The sequence below is a fragment of the Pseudopodoces humilis genome, chromosome 15 (genome assembly GCF_049639895.1).
Source record: "Pseudopodoces humilis isolate 2021_Gansu_Grassland_sample_001 chromosome 15, ASM4963989v1, whole genome shotgun sequence".
Taxonomy (NCBI): Eukaryota; Metazoa; Chordata; class Aves; order Passeriformes; family Paridae; genus Pseudopodoces; species Pseudopodoces humilis.
The window spans coordinates 20127564-20145999 of record NC_142214.1 but is presented as its reverse complement, the minus strand read 5'-3'; the positions used below and the strand labels follow the sequence as shown (position 1 = coordinate 20145999).

The following is an 18436-nucleotide window of genomic DNA, read 5'->3' as shown; positions in this document are numbered from 1 at the left end:
GCTGGGTTTGGATGCACAAACATTTATCCAAACCCAAGCACAGCAGGAACAGTTCAGGAGTCCAGCAAGGTTCACCATGCAGGGAGAAACGGTATCACAGGAAATTCCCAGTAAGAATTCTAGTCCTGCTCTGTCCCAGGCAGCTGGAGCTGCTGGGATGGGGTGCTGGGCCATCTGGATTGGAGGTTACACCACCACAGCCACCCTTCTCTCAGCTTTTGCTGCTGCACTCACTGCTGCCTGGATGTCCCTGGGGTTGGGCAGCCAGGACATCCCCACTGCACCCTGGTGCCACCCCGGGGACACCCGAATATTGCCTTTAGCGGGAGCTGGAGCAGGGAAGATGTGAAGGGAACAGCTGCTGGAGCAGGAACACCCACGGGAAATTCGGGGGAAATGCGGGACTAACAGCCTGTCCTGGGGTCGGGGGAACACTGCCCGGCCCGGGGGACAGCGAGGGCCTGGAGCCCGGGGAGCCCGGGGCAGGACTCGGGGTGTCCCCACAGGCCCCAGCACAGGAGGGACACTGCAGCTGGAGACAGCGCCGGAGGGACCCGTGCCCCCGGGAATGGGAGCAGCCGGTACCGGAGGGTGCCCGTGCCCCCGGGAATGGGAGCAGCCGGTACCGGAGGGTACCCGTGCCCCCGGGAATGGGAGCAGCCGGTACCGGAGGGTACCCGTGCCCAGCCTGAGCCGCTCGCAGCGTCCCCGCAGCTCCTGCAGCCGTGCCCCGCCGCCGGCCCGAGCACCCCCCAGCGGGGCCGCCCCTCCCTCCCCTTCCTCCTCCTCCTCCTCCTCCCACAGCCCGGCTCCGAGCCCCGGCGCTGCGGCCGGACCACAGCCCTGCAGCCGCGGGGCTCCTCGGGGGGAGCCGTGCCTGCCTGGGCTGAACCGAACCGGGCCGGGGGCAACCGGACCGGGGCAAAGAGAGCCGAGCCGGGCCGAGCCGAGCCGGGCCGAGCCGCCCCATGCCGTTTTACCGGCGGAGCGTGGCGGTGCGGGTCCGGCCGGCGGGGCCGCTCAGCGATCTGCGGGACACCTGCAGCCTGGCGGCCCTCGCCCTGCTGCGGCAGCTGGCCGAGCTCTGCGGCCACTCGGTCGCTCTCCTGGGGGACATCGAGGGCCACCTGCGGGCTCTGGCCCGTCGTGCCGCCCGCCTGCACCGCCGCGCAGCCCGGCTGCAGTCACTGCTGCGGGACCGGCCGCTCCGAGCTACCGCCACAGGTAACGGGACAGGCACGGGAAGGGGACAGGTACGGGAAGGGGACAGGCAGGGGTCTGGGGACAGGCACGGGAAGGGGACAGGCACGGGAAGGGGACAGGCACGGGAAGGGGACAGGTACGGGAAGGGGACAGGCACGGGAAGGGGACAGGTACGGGAAGGGGACAGACGCGGATTTGGGGACAGCCACCGTGGGACGGGCCGTCCCCGCTGGAGCCTCTCGCTCCCGGGGGCTCCGCTCCCTGCCCCAGCGCCGGAGGGCTACGCTGCTGCTCCTGCAGCGTTGTCACCCCGTGTCCCCTCCCCTGGCCGGTGACCCACGGCCGCTCTCGGGGCCCTGCTCCATGGGCAGGGAGGTCTGGGGGAGCGGGTGGGGGTGGCAATGCCTCGCCGAGGCCCGCGATGCCAGTGGCCAGGGAACCGTGCCGGGCACTGGGGTGAGGCCAGGACAGCCCTGCGCCCTTTCCCTCTGCCCGGGCTTTATTTCCCTGCTCACAGTGGGCATTGTCCAGGCTGCCGGCCAAGCACACCTCAGGCTGTGCCTGCAGTCACTGGGGGCTGTTTTGGGACAATGGGGACACCGGGCTGTCAGGGCTGGTCCTTGCCACCCCCACACTGTCCCTGCCTCAGGTACTTCACCTCATCCTGGGGCAGGGGACCGAGGGGGCTGTCCTGTCCAGCGTGGGGCAGTTTTCTCTCGGGGTGTTGTGTATCTGGGGAAATGCTGGGTCGTCCCCCAGGCATCCTGTCAGCTCATCCCCTCTGCTGGCAGCCAGCGGGGTTTGGGTTCCCTTGGACTGCTTCCACTTCCCATTCCAAGCATTTCGGTCTGGCACGGGCTGCTGTGCTGGGTCAGGAACAGGCAGCGTCGATTCGGGGGATCTTAAAATAAGCTCATTTTGGAGTTGTTTATAGAAGTTTATTTTAAAGGCTTTGCGGGGCGGGGAGGGCAGCGCTGCTCCAGCACGTTCCCTTCAAGCACCGCGCATTTCCCAGGCCCTCGGCAGAGCGTGCGCCTCTGCTTTCGGCAAATCCCCTCGCAAGAGCTCCCTCGCTGCTCCATCTGCCTGGAGCCATGGGGAGTGACCGCCGGATCCTCACAGCTCGGTCCTGGATGGAGGGAGGGAGCGGAGCACCCAGCCCCAGCCTGGGAGCGGCTGCACCGTCCTGCGCATCGCTCAGCGGGCTCAGCGAGGCTTCCCACTCAGCCAGGCTGACCCCCGCTCTGCACCAGCGTGTGCCAAAGCCGGCACCAGCATCACTGCTCCTGCTGGAGCAGGGTCTGCCGGAGGAGGAGCTGATCGTGCCGGTAGCCAGATGGTCCCTCCCTGCCTGTGTGGCCAGCAGGCCGGGACTGCTCCAGGTGGCCGCAGGAGTGCCGTGCGTGTGCCACCGTGGCACGGGGGGACAGAGAGGGGGGACAGCAGAGGACACCATGAGGGAGAGGGTGTAGGGGACAGGGGTCGGCAGAGCGATGGGTGGGGGGATTGTCGGGGGACGCCTGCAGCTGCTGCTGTGGTGGAACACGAAGCCCCACGTTGTGTGTTCAGCTCATTCCATGTACCTGGCGAGCGGCACCACAGGTACCTGCATGTGTCCGTGTGAGGCAGCAGCAAATCGCCCTCAGCTCCTCATTAGAGCCATGAATATGCATGTATGCAGATGTGCTGGGCTGGCTCAGCGCTGGGGTCAGAGGTGTGTAGTGGTGAAAATGTTGTGATTTATCTTGTGGGAAGCAGGGGGGCAGCTGTCCAGCCCTCACGGATGACCTGAATCCAGCTCTCATGGGCCTGCAGTGGTTTGCCCTTCCCAAGCACGGTCCTTGTGCCAGCTCCCAGATTTGGGCATCTTCAGTTGGGTCACAAGCTTCTGCCTGGATTTGGTTCCTACCTGACAGGTTTAGGGGGTTAAAAGCCACGGGTCTGCTCAGCTGGGGAGTTCAGGTCAGCACTGTGCAGCAGGACACGTCCACTGGTGCTTCCAGAGGCTGTGAGCTGAGGGAGCTGCTCCTCCTCCTCAGGAAGGGGAGATGCCAGTGGAGCAGTGCTGCTTCCAGGGGAGGAAATCTCACAGCAAAGGGCTGGGGAAACACTTGTCCAACGAGGCAGCGTGGCTGTTTCCAGCAGGAGACGGCAGCCAAGGGCTGTTGGATTCCTCTGCTCTTATTCACCGGCAGTGCTGGGAGCGGGGAGCATCCCTCCTCCCTGGGTGGGCACAGAGCAGAGCAGGGACCAGGCCCCCTGTCCCACAGGCACGCCCCAGAGGGTGACACAGGCCAGTGTGGCTCAGTCTCCTCCCCAGGACCCTGCAGCTCCAGAATAAATCTCAGTGAAGCAGAGGAGGGCGCCGAGAGCTGTTGAAGGTGCGGTCCCTGAAGAGCTGCAGGACGGCTCTCTGGAAGGAACCCCAGGCTGTGCTGGCAGGAGCAGCTGTTTACTGCTGCTGCTGAAATGTGCAGCGTTCCCATCCTCTGACCTCCCAGCCTCCTCTGGAAGCAGCCATCCATAGACAGATGCTGCCCCACGCCCTCTGCTCAGCTCTTCCCTTGCACAGCTGGCACAGATGTTTTCCCCCATATTCTGCACCTGGATTTAAAAAAATAAGGAATGAAAGAACGAAAAAAACTCTTCTGACATGCTGGAGTTTCCTGCCAGACTGAAGTGGCTGCTCTGTCCTTCCGTCCCTGGGGCAGGGACAGAGGCTGCAGCTGTGCCTGCAGTGCCAAGGCTCACCCATGTGAACCTACCTGAGCCCCACTCCTCTGACCCCACACCTGAGGGAAGGAGATGTCCCAAATTCAGGGGACAAGAAGGGTTGGTTTGGAGTGAGACGTGGTCTCAGTTCACCCTGATGCTCTCTTCCCGAGCAGCCCTGGCCACAGCCACCACTGTGAAGTGGCACTTGGAGCCTTCTTAGCCACCAGGACAGGCTGTGGCCGGTGTGGGGTGAGGGTTGCTCGCCCCACACAAGTGCCAAAGCCTCACAGCAGTGCCCAAGATGTGAGTGGGGGCCGCCCTCAGGAGCCCAGCACTGCTCATCCCAGCCACAACCCGCTGCCGCCTCCTTTGCAGGGCAGAGCAGCTCCCACAACCCTTCCAGACCTCCAGGAGATTTTCTCTGCCTGCATTTCCCTGAGCCAGTGGTGATTGCAGAGTCAGAGGGGCGAGCACATCTCTCCAGGCTGCTGGTGTGGGCGGGAAGCGGGATGCTGACCAAGGCTGGAGAGCTGGCTTGGCTGCCGGAGGAGGGGGAGAGGAGCCGCACCCTCCTCTTAACAGGAACCGTCTGACGGCTCAGCGAGAGGTGGAAGGATGGGTAACACACGGCTCCCATGGGCCCTGCTCTGGCTGAAAGCCAGCCTCGGCAGCGGGCTGATGGCCACTCCCTGAAAACGTGTGCTACAGAACAGCCCACGCTGCTGCCACCAGCTCCCCATGCTGCTGCCACCAGCTCCCCACGCTGCTGCCACCAGCTCCCCACGCTGCTGCCACCAGCTCCCCACGCTGCTGCCACCAGCTCCCCACGCTGCTGCCACCAGCTCCCCATGCTGCTGCCACCAGCTCCCCATGCTGCTGCCACCAGCTCCCCACGCTGCTGCAGCTCCTGCAAGGAAAGGACGGCCCTGTCTGGGCTTTTCCAGCCTTCGTGGTCACAGTTTCCCCTGGCTCCCCTGCCCGTGGCTGTGGGGTCCCTGCAGAGCCTGGGGAGGACACGTGGGACATCCTGAGCTGATGTTGAGGATGGCACCTCCAGCTAATTGCTGCAACCTCCCTCTCCCCGCCGGGGTTTTGTCAGGGCTGAGGTTCCTGCTTGGATGGATCCAAACGCTCGTTCCAAAATAAGTGTTTGAACCCTCGGGTGGTGTTTTGGCAGTTTGTGTTGAGAGCTGAGCTGGTGGCCCTTGCTCAGGAGCTGGGCTGTGGCCCTCAGGGCCCCTGGGGAGAGCAGGTCCTCGGGAAGTGCATGAAAGCACCAGGGAGCAGAGGCACCGCTGCCCTTGGAGCCTCGCACAGCCCTGCTGCTTCTGGCTCCTCCTGCCCGGGCCCGTCTTGAGAGAGCTTAGAAGGTGCACCGGTGCTCCTGGTTCTTCCTAGGAAGCGCTTACAGCCCTGCTTTGGCCAGGAATATGGCAGCGCTCACGGGCCAGGAACATGGATTGGCTTCAAGTGTGTCTCCTTGGAGTTTGCGTCATCCCGAAGCAGCGTGTGGGATGCGTTCACCTCCATGTGGAGCAGAGCTGGAGCGTGCCTTGGCAGCCGGTTCTCCAGCTGTAGGGAGCTCCGTGGTGCTCCATGGAGGCAGAGGTGGGAGTGCAGGATGGCTCCCTGTGGCACCCATTATCCATGTGGTGAGGCACCAGCGGGGCTGTGCTTTGGAGAGCCGGTGACCCTTGGGGAGGGACACAGGAACCCACCAGGGACCCACCTGGCTGCTTAGGAACCCAGCGGTTCCTTGGGGCTGCGTGTGCAGCTCCCAGCCTGGGCTGTGCTCCCTGGGTGCCCAGCTGGCCGTGCCCACGGCCCTGCAGGTGCTGGCACAGGGTTGGACACACGCCGGTCCCTGCGCGTGCCCGGGAGCCGCCGGCACAAAGTCTGGATTGAGCAGGGGCTGGCGCAGCGCCCAACGGGCCAAGGATGCTGGCAAGGGAATCTTCTCCTGAGCCGTGCCAGCGGGCTTGCCGTCCTCCTCCTGCTCTCCCACCTTGGCACCGGGATGCCTGGCAGGGAAGCAGGCTGGCACCTCGGGCAGCGGTGGGCGCGTGGCTCTGTAGCCATGGGCACGGGGTGACCATCCCCTGGCTGCTGGAGCCTGGCACAGCGTCTGCCAGCTGGGCACAGCTCCAGGAGCCAGCGTGGGGACACTGAGCACGGTGGGCAGCGTGGAGAGGATCATTACTCCTACAGTTAATTAATGGCAGCAGATCGAAGCAGCCAGGGAAAAAGGCAATTCCCCATTACCCAGACAGTGGCTGTGAGCAGCCATTTCCTCCCTCCCTGGCACCCTGAGTGACCGGCTGCATCCATATGGAGCAGCACGGCCCTGCTGTGAGCTTGGATCCTGCCTCAGTGTCCCCACAGGCAGGCAGGGGGACGGGGACAGCAGGACACCCCACATTCCCAGCACAGAGCAAACCCTCTGGGACACGGTGTCTGTGGTTGTGTCTGAGTGTGCACACAGTGTCTGTGGTTCTGTCTGAGTGTGCACACGGTGTCTGTGGTTCTGTGTGTGTGTCTGAGTGTGCACACGGTGTCTGTGGTTCTGTGTGTGTGTCTGAGTGTGCACACGGTGTCTGTGGTTCTGTCTGAGTGTGCACACGGTGTCTGTGTGTGTGTCTGAGTGTGCACACGGTGTCTGTGGTTCTGTGTGTGTGTCTGAGTGTGCACACGGTGTCTGTGGTTGTGTCTGAGTGTGCACACGGTGTCTGTGGTTGTGTCTGAGTGTGCACACGGTGTCTGTGGTTCTGTCTGAGTGTGCACACGGTGTCTGTGGTTCTGTCTGAGTGTGCACACGGTGTCTGTGGTTCTGTCTGAGTGTGCACACGGTGTCTGTGGTTGTGTCTGAGTGTGCACACGGTGTCTGTGGTTCTGTCTGTGCACGGTGTCTGTGGTTGTGTATCTGAGTGTGCACACGGTGTCTGTGGTTCTGTCTGAGTGTGCACACAGTGTCTGTGTGTGTGTCTGAGTGTGCACACAGTGTCTGTGTGTGTGTCTGAGTGTGCACACAGTGTCTGTGGTTCTGTCTGAGTGTGCACACAGTGTCTGTGGTTCTGTCTGAGTGTGCACACGGTGTCTGTGGTTCTGTGTGTGTGTCTGAGTGTGCACACGGTGTCTGTGGTTGTGTCTGAGTGTGCACACAGTGTCTGTGTGTGTGTCTGAATGTGCACACAGTGTCTGTGGTTGTGTCTGAGTGTGCACACGGTGTCTGTGGTTGTGTCTGAGTGTGCACACGGTGTCTGTGGTTCTGTGTGTGTGTCTGAGTGTGCACACGGTGTCTGTGGTTCTGTCTGAGTGTGCACACGGTGTCTGTGGTTCTGTCTGAGTGTGCACACGGTGTCTGTGGTTCTGTGTGTGTGTCTGAGTGTGCACACGGTGTCTGTGGTTGTGTCTGAGTGTGCACACGGTGTCTGTGGTTCTGTCTGTGCACGGTGTCTGTTGCAGAGATAGGGGTTCCCAGCATGCTGAGGGTGCCAGGATCTGTGCTGTCACTGCTCCTGGAAGTTGCTCCCGAGCTGTCTTGTGCTTGGTCTGTGCTCTGTGGAAATGGGGGGAGTCTCTGTCCTGCAGGCTCAGCCCTGAGATCACCTCCCCCCGTGTCAGGATTTTGCTCCGGTGCTTTCCCCTCCCTCCCAGCTGGCGGCCGTGGCTGCCCAATGCTGGCACCTCTCCACTGGGCAGGGCTGCTCCGTCACCATCGAGTCCTCGCCGTCCGCAGGGCCTCTCCCGCAGCTGTGTCCCGGGAGCAGGGAGAGCAGATCCCCACCGCACTCCCAGCATGGGGTGCCCCCATGGGAGCCTGAGGAGGTTCCGGCCATCCCCGGGTGTTCCCCTGCCCAGAGCCGGCGCCTGCCGGGTGGTCCCGGCTGTCAGGCAGAGCCTGTGTGGGACCAGCTCCCTTCCTGCTGCGCTGGGACCCCAGCCAAGGACAGGGGGGATGGACAGCCACCTCCCCGACAGCCAAAGGGGGCTGCCAGCCCCAGGAAACCTTCACCTGGCCGCCCGAGCCCTGGTAATCACAGGAGGGTCCGCTGGCACTGCCCACAGCCCCCACGCCGGCTGGCACGGCCCGCGGCAGAGGCGGTGGGTGCCAGTCCTCCCCAGGGGACCCTCCTATCGCCCCCTTTGCTGTGGCTCCCAGAGCCACCGGGAAGACGTGGGATGCTCCATCCCCGCTCCATCTCCAGCACCGCGGCAGGGATGTGTAGCTATGTCTTTAAGAAGGGCCTGGGCTGGGGTGGGAGAAGCGTTTCCATCCAGCCTTTCTCCAGAAACCTGGTTCGAGTTAGTGCGAGCGAGCGACTGCCAGAGCTGGCGCTGTGGCCGTCTCCCGCTCCCGGCCAGGGCAGCGCCGGTTCCCCGCGGCCGTGGGGGCTCGGGGCACCCGCTGAGGTGCGGGGCAGCTGCCGCACCCCTGGCCCTGCGCCCGCCGGGGACACGAACGGGAGGAGGCGGAGTTGGGTAAGTCGGAGTTTTGTCCCTGCCCCGCCCCGGGAGGGCCCGGCAGCGCCGCGGGACGAGGGCAGGGAGTGGTGGCTGCAGGACGGGGTGGCTGTCACCGCAGGTGGGTGCGGGCAGCAGCGGCCCGGGGCTGGCACAGCTCGGCTCCCCACTCCTGCCCTGCACCGAGGGCCGGGGGTGGCGGGAGCCCAGCGCCCATCGCGGGAGGTTGGCACAGGACACAGCGATGGTGGCAGAGCCCCGGGAGGGCTGCGGTGCCCTCTGCTCCCTGCCAGTGCCCGTGCCCAAGGACTGGATGTGTCCCTCCTCTTCCTCACCCGCTCGGGCTGGGACAGGAGGCCTCCGCGGAGCCCCCAGGGGAGGAAGGTGCACGGCGTGCCCCGCAGAGGGGAGCCGGGGCAGTGCGGGGCAGGTGCCAATGGCACCCCTCGCACCCCGTCTCCCGTCAGAGGCCCGTAAATGACAGCTACGAGTGACGGTGCCGGGGCGCAGCCTGGCTCCGCGCTGCTCCCTGGCACAGCTGTTTCGGGGGACAAAAGAGGAAGCCCTGCGGGCGTGGGTGCAGGTCGTGGGGTGGTCAGGGCTGGGGCACCCCTGTCCCCTCTGCCTGACCCACACACAGCTCCGTGCCGAGCTCGCACGCTGCCGGGGTGTAGCGGAGCCGGGTGACCGCATCCTGCGGCCCTGGAGCAGCGGGAGCAGGGAGGGCAGCCCCGGCCGGGCCTGGGCTGGGCAGGAGGGTCAGGCCCCCAGCGCAGTCAGCAGGACACAGAGCGAGGAGTTTGGTGCACTGAAGGAATCCCAGGAATGCAGAGCCTGGAGGGGATTCGAGGTGGCACGAAGGTGTCACGGCAGCTCCAGCCCTGCACGCAGATCCCCTCCCAGGCCTCGGGGGGCAGCTCAGGGGTCACCTTCAGCGGCCAGCACAAGGTGTTGTGGGGCTCGGTGACCCAGCTCTGCCCTCCAGCTTGGCGGGGACCCTGCCGGTGGCTCTGCCGGGACGTGGCACCTCTCAGGGTCCGGGAGAGCCCCGGGAGCGACTCTGCACGGAGCCGGCGGGGGCTGCGAGCCCTGGCCCCACTCCCTGGCTCTGGCCCGGCCCCAAGCCGTTGTTCTCCAATGAGCTCATCTGCCTCGCTGATTGTGAGCTTTAACATGGCCTCTTGGCCCGAAAATAACCGGCTCGGCCACTTAGCGAATGTTTATGGCTCCTTCATAGCTGGGTTCTCTGCCAGGAGAGGGTCTGCTCCGGGAGCGCAGAGCGGAGCCGCGGCACCGGCACTTCCCCGCCCCTTGGGCCGGGCACGGTGAGCCCGGGGTCCTGGAGGAGCCCCCCGGCTCTGGCTGGGCTCCCAGGAGCCGTGGGGCCAGGACAGTGCGGGCGGCCGTGCGTGCCCGGGGCCTGGAGGGGATGCGGGGTCTGGGGCTGCCGTGGTGACACGAGTGACAAGGTGACAAGAGGCTCGGAGTGACGGGCACCTGGCGTGGCTCCCCAGGGCAGGGAGCGGAACAATGGCCCCACGACCCACAGTGGGGCTGTTCGTGCAGGGGCCGCTGCCCCCCGCCTGACACCGTGTGCGGGGCTCGGCTGGGGCTCGGGGAAGGGACGGGAAGTATTTTCTTGATGGAATTTCTGCCAACCGCCCCCAACTCGCCCCAGTCCTTCACCTCCCCGGGGAGCGCAGAGGCCGGGTGAGGTGGGTGGGAGGCAGCCTGCGCTGCCTGCAGCCCCGTGCCCGGGTCCCTGGGAGCTGAGGCGGTGCCACAGCCCAGAACAGGAGCGCAGCATGGGCAGCAGGGTGCCACCGCGGGGCCCCCGCACCGCTGCGGCTGTCACACCCACCTGCTCCCACATCAGTCACACAAACTGCTCCTTGCACCAAGTACTGATCCAATTTGTGGCTGTTTCCATAACAACCTCCCAGCGCTTTCTGGTCCTTTCTGTTGCTATCTGGATGCTGAGATCCGATGTGTCAGGGATGCTCTGTCCTGGGACGCAGCGGCTGGGCTGAGCCATCCCGATCCCTCTTGGCTGCCAGGGGTGAAGGGCTGTGCACGTGGGAGGTCTTGGCATGCTGGACAGGTTTCCCCACTCTGGGAAGGGTTTTTTTCCCATGAGATACGGTGATGTTTGGGCCAGGGGAAGGAACGCCAGGGCAGTAGCTGATCCAGGACTCCTGGGGGTCCCTGCATGCAGCTGAGCTTTGTGCAGTCATGGCACGGCCCAGGACACTCAGTGTCAGGAATGGGGACCTTGGAGGCACTGGCAGACAGAGACGGCCCTGCTTCTCCTACCTGAGGTGACATCACCCCCAGGCCTGGCTCTTGCAATGTCCTGCAGCTCTCACACAGCATTCCTGACCGAACCCAGCCCCAAAGCTCTTCCCAAACCTTCCGTTTCTCTCTGTGCATGGCCGCAGCAGCTCTTGGAGCTGACCTCTGCCTCCTGTCAGAGATCCCCGACTCCTCGCCTCCATCCATCCCCTGCTCAGTCACCCCCCGACAGGGCCAGCGTTGGGGTCCCCAGCCAGCCCCAACACCCCCGGTGTGCCCAGCCCCAGGACCTCACACGCAGCCCCATTGCCTCAGGGGTGCCCAGCCCCGGCACCCCCTCACCCCCACCACCCCGGGGGCTGTCCGGTCCCAGGACCCCCTCCACTCATCCCTAAACCGAACAACTCCCCAGGGGCTACCCAGCCCGAGGGTCCCCAACCCAACCCCATCACCCTGGGGGCTGTCCAGCCCTGGTGTTCGGAGGGTGCCCGGCCCCGCCCCACGATCACCCCCCGTACCCCACAGTCCCGTCTCCTCGGGGGCTGTCCAGCCCCGGTACCGCCATCCCCCTCACCGCAGCGCTCTCCCCCCAGCCCATCCCCATCACCCCGGCGTTCCCGAGCCCCGCGCCCCCCCCGCCCGGCCCCCGCCGCCGCCGCCATTGGGCGCCCGTTCGGCTCCCAGGGGGCGGCGGGGGCCGGTGCCGGTGCCGGTGCCGCCCGGCGCGGCTCGGCGCGGCTCGCCCGGGCTCGGAGCGGAGCGGAGCGATGCGGCCCGGCCAGGCCCGGCCCCGCGGCTCCTCCCCGCACGGCGCGGCGGGCCCGGCGGGGGGCGGCCGGGGGGCGGCCCGGGGGCGGCGGCGCTCGGAGCCCGGGCCGGGCGGCGGCGGAGGATGGGCAACGCGCAGCGGAAGGGGCCGCGCAGCCAGCGGCGGGGCAGGATGCGCTCGGCAACAGGTACCGAACCCGCGGCCCCGCCGGCCCCGCGACCCCCGGCTCGGCCGCGGGCAGGGGGCGGCTCGGGCTCGGCTCGGCGCTCCTCGCTCCCGGTCCCGGTGGGTCGCTTGGAGGACACGGGCAGAGGTCACCCCGACCGAGGCTCGGCCTCCTGACGGGGACGGCGCGGGATGGGGCTGGCGGTGGGGCCACCACGGTTCCCCGGCGTGTGGGACAGGTGCTGGGCTGTCCGAGCTGCGGGGAGCCAGCCCGGGGATACAGGGAGCCAGCCCCAAGGAGTGGGGAGCCAGCCCTGGGTTACAGGGAGCCAGCCCCAGGCAGTGGGGAGCCAGCCCTGGGCACGGGGATCCAGCCCCAAGGTGTGGGGAGCCAGCCCCGGGCAGTGGGAAACCAACTCTGAGCAGTGGGGATCCAGCCCCAAGGTGTGGGAAGCCAGTCCTGGGCATGGGGCTGCAGTGGGGAGCCTGCCCTGGGGACAGGGTGCAGCCCCGAGGTGTGGGGAGCCTGCCCTGGGGACAGGGTGCAGCCCCGAGGTGTGGGGAGCCAGCCTCGGCAGTGGGGAGCCCCTGTATTCGCCCCCCCGGGCAGGGAGCCCAGCGCAGCCCCCACACCCAGCTCCCTTCTCCCACACATCGCAGTGCTGGTGGGTGTCTGGGGGCTCTTGTACCACCAACAATCTCGGGGAGGCGGACAGCCCTGCAGCTCTGCAGGGAGCTTTCTGAGGGGGAGCAGAGGGAGCAGAGGACTCGCTTGGAGCTGGGAGCGGGCGGCGAGGGCAGGTGCCCTCTGAGGAAGCAGGGTCAGACAAGCAGGACCTGTCTGGTCACCCCTTTGTCCTGGTCCAGGCAGTTCAGCAACCCTCCCCAGTGCTCCAGCTCTTCTTCCAGCCCAGCTCCTGGGAATGCCAGAAGAGCCAGGAAGGAGCTGGGGTCGGCCACAACTCCTGGCACCAGGCCCACCAGAGCCCTGGAGTCCCAGAGTGCGGCACGCCGGGCTCTGCTGGCCCCAGCTCCTCTGCCCTTGCCCTGCCTGCTGCCTTGGGAGCAGGACACAGCAGTGTGGGCAGCAGCAGGGAACTGCCAGCCCTGGGAGAGACCTCAGGAAGATTGCTTAGAAACTGCAGGAGAGCGGGGACTGCTTGTCACAGCCCAAATGACTGTCACAGCTTAATAATCAGTGGGCAGAGAGGGTGGCAGCACAACCTGACGCTGCCTAATTTTGCAACCGCTGTTGTAGCAGTAGGTGCAAAGCACCGAAATGGGACACAAGAACTTCGGGTTGCACAGGAGGGGACCGGGAGAGAGGCTGAGCTGAGGGTGGGAGGGGGTGAGAGAGGTGGGGCTGGCCGGTATCCATCACATGGCCCTTGGCTCCCCTCTTGGGGCACGGGAAGCGGGCAGGGACCGAGGGGCTCAGGGGGACCAGGGAGGCAGTGCCTGGAGCAGGGGTGCTGCCCTGCAGGTCGTGGGGGATGAAGGATGCTGTGCCAGCCCTGCTCACCACGGTGCCCTTGGCTCCCGTCTGCGGGCATGGGAGGTGAGCAGTGCCCAGACCATCGGGTGCTGCTCTGCTCCCTGCCCACCTCTCCCACCTGGTGCTGCTCAGAGGGAGAATTAATCACACTTCTGGATTGTCAAAGGAATCCCTGGAGCCGCAGGAAGGGCCCAAGGGGGATTGTGAGGCCAGGCCCTGGCCAGAGCTGGTTCATCTCTGTCCTCAGGTCACAGTTCCCCACCAGCCTGGAGATGTCCAGCAGATCTCCCTCAGGTTCCTGTCTCCCTGGGGAGACCTGCATCCGGCTGCTGGGGGCAGGGAAGAGGGGCATTTGGCACTGCATGGCCCAAAACTCATCTTGGGTGTAAATCTTGAGCAAAACTTGGACACTCCCTGGGCTGCTGGGACCTCAGTGCCTGGGGCATTCCTGAGCAGTTGCACACAGTCTTCCATGCAGAGGTGGCAGCAGGTCCAGGCTGGAGCTTATCTGCCGAGGGGAGGGAGCTGAGGCTCCATAAGGAGCAGCCCTGTGGTGGTGTGGGATGTTCCTGAATGAAGCCTGCGCTTGGGGCAGCATTCTTGGTTCTGCTGCAGCCCTGGCTGCCAGGAGCCTCTATCCTCTGGGAGAAGCCAGCTCAGCCTTACAAAGCCCTGGGGCACTGGGAAAATGGTCCCCAAAGAGCCTTTGCTCCAGGCTTTGAAAGGAGCTGAAGTGAGAGGAAGCTCTGGGAGCTCTGGCAGCTCCCAGGGCAGAGCCAGTGGGTTCAGAAGGGTTCTGTTAGCTGGAAGGACTGGGGGAGCTGGCAGGCAGCAGCTCAGCCAGGCCAGGGGCAGCCACAGGCTGCAGGTGCTGTTGGTTTCCCCACTAAAGTCTTTTCCCATGTGGTTGCTCCATGTAGGAACAGCCACGCTCTGCTGGGAGGACAAACCCCCACGTGCTGTGTCCCCCCAGGTCACCCACCACTCTCAGACGGTGCTCCAGCCACAGCTGCTGGATATTTTGGTTCTGTGGCCCTGTCCAGCTCGGGGAGTCCAGCCTGTCCTGGCCATAGCATCCCTCTCCAGGTGCTGGAGTAGAGGGATGTGCATTCCTGGGTGACCTGCCTGAGGGCGGGTGGATGTGGGATGGGCCGTGCAGAGCCACGGTCCCTCCACCATCCTTCCCTGGGGAAGGAAGAGGGGCCGGGGCCAGGACAATGGGCTGTGGCGCTGACTCAAACAGCCAGTTCCTGGTCGCTTCCTCTCCCCGCTGGAGCTGGAGGCAGCGAGGACGGGGAAGCTCAGCGCTCTCGGTGCGGTTTGAGGCAGCAGCTCCTGGGTGGCCGGAGCGAGCGGCTTCCCCCAGCACCCAGAGCCATGGCCAAGGTGGAGTGGCTCCTGGCACCCTGGCACCGGGCAGGTAAGGCAGGCGGCAGGGCAGGGCTGAGGCGGGCACTGGGGGCGGTGGGATCTGCAGGCACTGCTCGCTCTGCAGGGCAGGACCCTGGCCTGGGGGCAGCTCTTGGGCACAGACCCTCTGGAGGCCATGCAATAGCCCCGGGGCCAGCGCTGTCCAGCAGCACCAGTCTTGTGCCACCTTTCCCAGACTGACCCGAGCTGTGGTGTGTCCCCGTCCCTTTTAAATCCTCCCGCCGTTGCCCAGCCTAGTGGGGTGTCTTGCTGTGACAAAGCAGAGAAAGACAGCGGCTCCCAGCCCACGTGTGCCACTGAGCACTCAGCAGTCCTGCAGGGACAGATCCTGCCTGTCCCGGAGGTGCTGTGCCCTCCTGGCAGCTTCCACGTGCTGGTGGCAGCAGGAGGGAGGATGGTGGGACTGTGGGCCGTGGGTCGACACAAACATCACAGACACGCGGGACCCTCGGTGCTGTCGCTGCTCTCGCTCCTGCTGTAGCTGATTTCAGGTCTCAGGCCCCTTTGTCCCAGGGCCTCTGGCCGCATTCCCCTCTCAGGCGACTTCCTCGCATTGTCCCGGCCCCGCGGAGTGTAAAACCAGCCGGGCACAGGGGAAGCTGCGCTTTCCTGGAAGGACCCCTCTGGAAGCAGCCTCTGGCACAGGCAGCCCACGCTGGGCAGAGTGGTGAGCACTGCCTGGGCTTCCATGTGCTCCAGAACAGTCCCAGCCGGGCTGGGGACGTCGGGAAGGCCGGTGGGCAGCCAGCCATGGCCACCCTGTGCCCAGGGGTTTCTTTGCCCGTTTCTTTGGCCATGACGTGGTGATGTTGGGCTGCCAGGACCGGCTGGGTCTGACAGGTTGCCATGCCAGGCTCCCTGAGGCTCTCGGGAAATATTTGTGCCTGGAGTTTTGCTGGGAAGCACAGGAGAGTGAGGGTTGCAGTATGAGGAGGCTGCCAGGGAGCCCCGGCAGGGCTGGGAGGGGGCTCTGGGCACTGGTACTACTGCCCATGGTGGAGGGCTTGATGCAGGAATCTGGCTCCAGCCAGACCCCAGTGCCTGCCCCAGTGCTGCTTCTCTGGCCCCAGGAGCAGAGGATCTCAGCCCCCTGTCAGGGAGCAGCCTGAGTCCACCTTGGCTGGTGTGGTCCCGGGCCGGACCCTGCTGCCAGCCCAGCTGTGGGTGGTTCCCATCCCCGCAGCACGGGGGAATGGCACACGGGGCTCCTCCTGGGCCAGCCTCGCTGGCCAAATCTGCAGCACACACAGGTCCCCTCCTGCCAAAACCCCCTGCCCAGGGCCCACGGTGCTGCTGGGACCGAATGTCCCTGCCCGCTGCAGCTCCGAGTCCTGCCCATGGACAGGGACGTTACCGAGCGCTTTGCTGCCGGTGGTTTTCACAGAAACCTCACACAGTCCCACCTTCCCCCCGTGAGCTGGGGGACCCCCAGAGCTGCCAAATCCTCCCTGCAGCCAGCAGCTTCTGCCGTGCCCTTGTCTCCCATGGGTACAAAAATCAGCTGGTTCCTTGCTAAGCAGGGAGCTCGGAAGAGCTGAGAACCTCTGGCAGAGGCGGTGTGTGGAGGCAGTGCTGTTTCACAGTGCCCGTGGTCCTGCTGGGCACCTGTGTGGGAGCACGGGGACGTGCTGTACCAGGGACCCTGCATGGCCCAGCTGGGTCTGGGCACGGCACCCCCGAAAGGCTTCCAGCCCCTCTGGCCTCAAGCACCCGCAGGTCAGACACCTGTGCAGGTGGCCCTGCCTCACTGGGATTGGAGCTGTGCCACCAGACATGTGGCAGTGGAGGTGTCCTGGAGAGGCTCAGATCTGGACTGGGCTCAGTCTCTTGGCTTTCCCGGTGAGGGCTCATCCCAGGCACAGCGTGTGCAAGTGGCGCCCGGGGCACTTTGCTCGGTGAGCACCGCGGGCCTGGGGGTGTCAGCAGGGTGTCGCTTCGGGATTTCACTCAGACCTGGCCGGGTGTCCGGCCCTGGGGCTGCCGTGCGCACGGACGCGGCTCCGCATCCCGCCGGGAGCTGGGCCGGCAGCTCCGCTTCGGCAGGGGGTGAGCTTGGGACAGGAGGTGTTTGTGCGGCCGCTGCCAGCTCTCTCTGTGCGCTCTTTTCACTTCCTCTCCGCTCGCCGTGGAGCGGCGTGCGCCTGGCTCAGGGCACGGCAATGTCCCCGAGCGCTCCGGGGTCGAGGGCAGGCCGTGGCACACGGTCCCGGCACCGCGCCCGTGCTGCTCCGGTGGTGCTGCGGGGGGCGGTGCCGCCCCCCAGGTTTGCTGCCCTCGCCCTCCGGCGTGCTCGGTGCTCCGGAGCGGCGGCGGCAGCTGCGGCTGTGCCTGTACCGGTTGCCATGGCTGCTGTGCCGATGGCGCATCGCCCGCTGCCGCCGTTACATCATTGCTGCCCGAGCTCCACGCTGCCACTGAGGCTCCGAGCGGCTCCGGACGCGCCCCCGGCATCTCCCGCGCGTGGGGAGCGAGCCTGAGAGGGAAAAGTTTGGCGGTGAATTCAAGCGAGAGGCATCGACTCACGGCAGCTTCGGCCGGGATTGAAACAGCTCTGATGGCTCTGTCAAATCTCTCCCTGTGGATTCGGGATGCCTGGGCTGTGGGTGAGTAGGGATACTGGCGTGGAGCAGGGTGACTCAGGGGATGCTGAGGGGCTGGGGGTCCTGCAGGGATGTCGTTCCCGCAGCCGAGAGTGGAGCTCAGCTCCCCTTCAAGCGAACTTCCCTGGAATTCAGCCTCAGTCCTTTTGTACCCACCATGGCCACAACAGCCCGAGCCTGGACGCTGGCTCACGCTCCGAGGCTGCAGCATCCGCTGCAGCTTGTGGTGCAGGCTCTGGGAGCATCCCAGGCAGATGTCCATCGGCAGGCAGAGAAGGGGACACCGCCTGCTCCTCTCCGCACGCCCTGGGTTCAGGAGGGGGCCTGGTGGCAGCAGGGAGCATGGTGAACCCACCAGCCGTGCCTCAGTTTCCCTCAGCAGCAAGGCTGGCCAGGCTCAGGTCGAGAGCGCTGGGGTTGGTGGGATGGAGCTGTCCCTGCGGCTCTGCTGTCCCGGGATGCCGATGCCCTTCATCTCCCGCAGGCATTTGGCACGGGGTGGGAGCCCCTCAGAGGCATTTTGTGCTCTGAGCCGGTCTCTGATAAGCGTGGCAGGAGGGTCACTGCCAAGGGCATTGGCTCAGCTCGGCTGTGCTGTCCCGCCAGCCGCTGTGCCCTCCTGCCGGACACCCCCGCTTGCCTGGGGCAGCCCGTGCCCACAGACGGGGGTGGCAGCTGGGCTTCCTTGGGCACTTAAAACCTGCCCTCGTACTGAGCCTGCATCGGGCTGCTCCCAAACACCGCCCGTCCCTCGGGAGCGCTGTGGCCGTGGCGCTGAATCAGCACTGCCGGCTCCTCACAGCCCATCGCTGCTGGGCTGGGAGTGCCATCCCAAAACAGCCTCGGAACCACTGCTCCCAAAACAGCCTCGGAACCTCTGCTCCCAAAACAGCCTCGGAACCACTGCTCCCAAAACAGCCCCGGAACCACTGCTCCCAAAACAGCCTCGGAACCTCTGCTCCCAAAACAGCCTCGGAACCTCTGCTCCCAAAACAGCCTCGGAACCACTGCAACCAAAACAGCCTCGGAACCACTGCTCCCAAAACAGCCTCGGAACCACTGCTCCCAAAACAGCCTCGGAACCTCTGCTCCCAAAACAGCCCCGGAGCCACTGCTCCCAAAACAGCCTCGGAACCACTGCAACCAAAACAGCCTCGGAACCTCTGCTCCCAAAACAGCCTCGGAACCTCTGCAACCAAAACAGCCTCGGAACCACTGCTCCCAAAACAGCCTCGGAACCACTGCTCCCAAAACAGCCTCGGAACCTCTGCAACCAAAACAGCCCCGGAGCCAAATCCTCGGGGC

At 65.5% G+C, this 18436-nt stretch overlaps 1 protein-coding gene across 5 annotated transcripts in view; it reads left to right on the top strand.

Moving 5' to 3' along the window:
• Nucleotides 1-968: 968 nt before the first annotated feature.
• The window catches only part of NHSL2 (NHS like 2), a 28252-nt gene continuing 10784 nt past the window's right edge, over nucleotides 969-18436 (top strand). For 3 of the 5 annotated variants that reach the window (XM_088062534.1, XM_088062533.1, XM_088062531.1), the window contains exon 1: nucleotides 11525-11627. In XM_088062534.1, coding sequence (XP_087918660.1) covers nucleotides 11564-11627 — 64 coding nt within the window. In that variant the 5' untranslated portion in view covers nucleotides 11525-11563. Of the gene's footprint in view, nucleotides 1225-11524; nucleotides 11628-14385; nucleotides 14521-18436 lie in introns of those variants that run through there. The other 2 variants (XM_088062530.1, XM_088062532.1) reach the window with 2 other exon arrangements.